This window comes from Eucyclogobius newberryi, unplaced genomic scaffold, assembly GCF_026437365.1.
Source record: "Eucyclogobius newberryi isolate DKJ021-1_F unplaced genomic scaffold, fEucNew1.0.hap1 SCAF_20, whole genome shotgun sequence".
Taxonomy (NCBI): domain Eukaryota; kingdom Metazoa; phylum Chordata; class Actinopteri; order Gobiiformes; family Gobiidae; genus Eucyclogobius; species Eucyclogobius newberryi.
This window is the reverse complement of record NW_027315835.1, coordinates 24,960,361-24,964,798: the sequence shown is the minus strand read 5'-3', so window position 1 is coordinate 24,964,798 and position 4,438 is coordinate 24,960,361. Positions and strand designations below refer to the sequence as shown.

Here is a 4,438-nt window from a genome sequence, read left to right as displayed (position 1 = left end):
AATGCATTACATATGTAGCATGGCCAGTTGTACTTTGACCATACACATACTGATGTATTGTCAATGTGATACATACCAAGTAAAATGGTAAAATGGCTAAATTTACCGGTATATAGCACTTTTCTACCATCAAGGCACTCAAAGTGCAATCACCCTTTCACACACACGATCACACATCAGTTATTCGCACGCACTGGGGGCGAAAGTGTCTTGCCCAAGGACACAACGGTAGTGTTCCACTGAGGGAGCTGCAATCGCAATTGGATTAGAATCCAATATTCCAGAGTCTGTATCAATTGAAATTAAAGAATAAAAAACAATCCTCTGAGAAATTTCAGATTTCTCTTGTGGCGTAAACAATTAATACTTCTGGTGCTGCATGCTGGGTAAAAAACAAAACAGTTCTCGCAGTCGCGTTAACTCTTGCGTCATCATTAGTGGACCACAACCACACCGCCGCAGCCACATCTGATCCATTTGAACTCCTTATCAGTGAAGTATGTGTGAAATATCCTCGCATGTTTCCTCTGTAACATTGCAGGAGTTTTAGCAGCTGTGTCTCTGATCATGGCGGAGACTGGAGCCGAGGAAGTGCCCCGGGGCTCGGGCTTCCAGTTCGCCGAGCGTCAGATGCTTCGCCACGGCTGGGAGCACGGTAAGGGCCTGAAGGGACTGCACTCTCAGCAGTGGACTAGCCTTTTACTATGAAGAGTGGACACATGCACATAGGGTGACCAGTGACATTAAAATAGTAACAGTGGGACAAGTTTTGGCCATGTGGTGGGACTGACATCGTGCCTTTCAGATGAAAACTGCTATAAAACAGCATGATTTTCAACTTTATATCTTATAACACGTTTGGGAGTACTGTACCAATTAATCACATTGAAAGAGAGGACCCCGATAAAGTGAGGAATGTTATTAATGTTATGACAAATATACACACAGTTTTATACATGTGTGACATCAGTGAAAAGGTGAAACATCCCTAAATAATGTGGGACGGAGTACAGGGGCAGTCGCTGTGCAAGACAACTAAAAAAGCTGAAAATCATGATCATACTTCCTCTGGTGTGCTTTGTCCTGCTGCAATGATCTGATTGTAATCTGATGAACTGATTGTATTCACGGCGAGAATATGACTATATATGTATAACTATGGCAGATGAACTCTTTTTAGGAGAAATATTTAAACATGATCCACAAATGTTTTATTATCATCAGTGAGAAAATGTTGAACTTTGTTTCAATATTTTTTCATGTGGATGGGCCAAGTAATTAAAGATAAAAAATAAAGCAGGTCTAATTTGCAATTTTGACAATTCAACAGTGAATTCTACCTGAGAATTCCAAAATGTCATGTGAACCAAACTTATTATTTATTTATTTTGTACTTGTTTTTAGATTCAGCACAGAAAAAACAACATCGAGAAAAGACGGACATCCAAATAAAATTAAGGCACATTTAGGCCAAAGTAAATTTGGACCACAGGCTGTTAAATGTATACAGTTTAAAATTAAGTCTGAATGTGATATTTTTATGCCAACTATAATGTGAGAGTCAGATCTCTCCTTCACTCTGGAACTCCTCCAGGTTTTTACTTTTCCCAAGGAGGTTTTTTTGTAGTTTTTCCTGGCCGAGAAGGAGGGTCTAAGGACAGAGGACTCTGGGACATTGTTCCTCACCACCACAGACATTGTCTGACTCCATCGCCACCACAGACATTGTTACTTCATTTCTCCCTGTGGCCTTCAGAGGCAGCTGTTGTTGTGAATTTGGGCCTTACAAAAAGTAATTGATTTGATTTAATGTCAGTCCCGTACTTTTTTTTTTTTTTTTTGCATTGGTCATTTAACTTTTCAGTCGCCTCCATTACAAAACTTCATATCCATGCATAGTTGTACATACTGAATAGTATATTATTACAATCTGTCATCTCATCTGTTATTATCCTATATTTGATTTTTATTTGCACACATGAAGTAGCGTTATTACAATGACATAGTTATGATTATTTGTTATTATCTCATATAATTAACAGTATTTTCTATTTATTAAAACTGCCTTCTTTGTGTGTGCATCTGTATTTTTATAGGTAAAGGGCTTGGGCGAGATGAAAACGGTATTCAAAGTGCCATCAAAGTGAAAGTCAAATGTGACAAAGGCGGCATCGGGCACAAGGAGGGAGACCAGTTCAAGTTTCACTGGTGGGATCACGTTTTCAACCAGACCTCTGCGAGCCTTCAGGTGGAGTCTGATCACACTGGCCCCAAACTTCACAAGAACAGTAGCGAAAATGACGGCGCCATCTCCAACAAGAGACCCCTGAAGTACAGCAGGGCTAAAGACAAACTGTATGGGGCCTTTGTCAAATCGGCCACACTCGTTTCCGGCCTGGAGCGCGCTGTGGAGAACGCTTCCAGCGACAGCAGCAGCAGTTCAGATGAAGACGAGTTGAAGCTGGATTTGTCCTCGACCACCAAGCTTTCCGACGCAGAGCTGGTGAAAGCGTGTGGCGGACGGACGGCCCACAAAGGAGCCAGGCACGGACTGAAGATGAGTGCCAAGCTTGCCCGTTTGGAGCAGCAAGAAGCAGAGTTCATGGCAAAGTACGGGAAAAAGACGACGCAGCCAGAAAAAGAGAACAACGTGATCGGAGCGAGCGAGGGAAATGACGTGAAGATAAAAAAGAAGAGTAAAGACTGTGAAGCGGCAGAAAGTGCAACCTGTTTGGATGCAGGGGAAAGTGGACAAGCAGAGGAGGTAAAAAGTAAGAAAAAGAAGAAGAAAAAGAGGGATTGTGTGGAGGAGATTCAAATCCAGCAAAACGATGATGCCCAAGAGAGCCCACCACCACCGAAGAAGAAGAAGAAAAAGGATTCCATGGAGTAATGCATCATCAGAGACATTTATCTTGTCATAGAGGTCAATGAAATGAAATGACTGACTGGCTTTTACATAGACATATGAAATTGATAAGCAGCAGGTCTGAACTGGTCTTGAGTTCTATGAATGATTAATAGGGGGCAACAATTTTACTCATTAAAAAACGTGTACTTTAATGTTTGTTTTTATTAAAATATTTTCACCCGTGCAAAATTATACAGTAACAGTTTATCTTATTCAGGTGTAACTTAAAAAATACAGTGAGGAATATAAGTACCGTACTTTTCGGGCTGTACAGCTCTCCTGAATAAAAGCTGCACTCATGAGATTTATGAAGAAAATAGAAATTGTACAGATATGGGCCGCACCTGTCAATAAACTGCAGGTACCCCTGGACATAAATGTACCATTTAACAGTCAATTTTTTTCCTCCAACGTCTGCTCTAAACTACATGCATTTGCTGATTTGGGATTAGTAAACCTGTATACAGCTGCATTCAAATATTACACAATTGCCAACCATGAGGGTAAAAATAAGCAAATGATTATATTGGAGTGCTAATAAACTTTGATTTTTATTTCTGTCACGAAATGCAATTAGTATTGAGGCTCCCCCCCTAACTGTAATAATCCTGCTGAATGTGAAGGCCTCCTGCAGCCCCTCTAACGCTCAACCTCTAATCAGATTTCTGAATGTTCAGACCTGTGCAGGTTTTGGTAAAGAAAAGTGTGCAAAAAAAACAACCACTAATATGGTAAAGGCAAAAATTAAAGGAAATAAAAATCAAGATAGAAATTAAATTAAATTCCTTGTGTTTTGTCTTTCAAATACAACAGTTTACTCTAAAAATTCATTGATTATCTATCCGGTCTAATAATTGAGTTCTGATCATTTAGATTTTTGGCCCAGAAATATCCAAGGTATGATAAACAAATGTTGAACCTCATTATTTTGACATCTCATGTAGGGTTGAATAATGACGCCCACTTGATAGACCCATGACAGGCCCAATAATAGTACGAAATACAAATACTAACCATTAGCTGACCATTACCAGATCCAAAATCTGACAAAGATGATTTTAGCTATAATTGACTATGCCATATTTGGTGCTACTTTATTCTTAAATAAAACTACCGTCATATACAGACATATATAGTTTATTATTACACGCATGCATCTAATTAATGATAACGAATGACGACACTACTGCGCTAGGTAGACAAATCTCCCACTGTTATTGTCCCGTGAACGCACCATGCTAACGCTACTAGCTTCAAGAGTTAACGTTAATTCTGCTGTTTGTGCTGCTATTCCTGCATAAACGATGCAACGGACAATTTGTATTTTATTTTAACTGCATATGGTGCATAAAGCTTTTCAACATAAGTCGTGAAATAACATTAGCAGTGACGTAAGCTTGTGCTGGGCTCGTGCGTGCGTAGTGGGAGCGTGCCATGGATGTTATCAGCTAGCATTGACGTTAGCTTGAGCCGGGCTCGTGCGCGCACACCCACGTCCTGGATTCAAACGTTTGGCTCCGGCAGAAC

General features: G+C 40.2%; 1 protein-coding gene across 1 annotated transcript; it reads left to right on the top strand.

The window, feature by feature from the left end:
- Positions 1-441: 441 nt before the first annotated feature.
- On the top strand, positions 442-2,966 carry gpatch4 (G patch domain containing 4). The gene is made up of 2 exons (XM_072456347.1): positions 442-655; positions 2,097-2,966. The coding sequence occupies exons 1-2, from the start codon at positions 568-570 to the stop codon at positions 2,891-2,893; spliced, it is 885 nt and encodes a 294-aa protein (XP_072312448.1). The 5' UTR covers positions 442-567; the 3' UTR covers positions 2,894-2,966.
- The last annotated feature ends 1,472 nt before the right edge of the window (positions 2,967-4,438 follow it).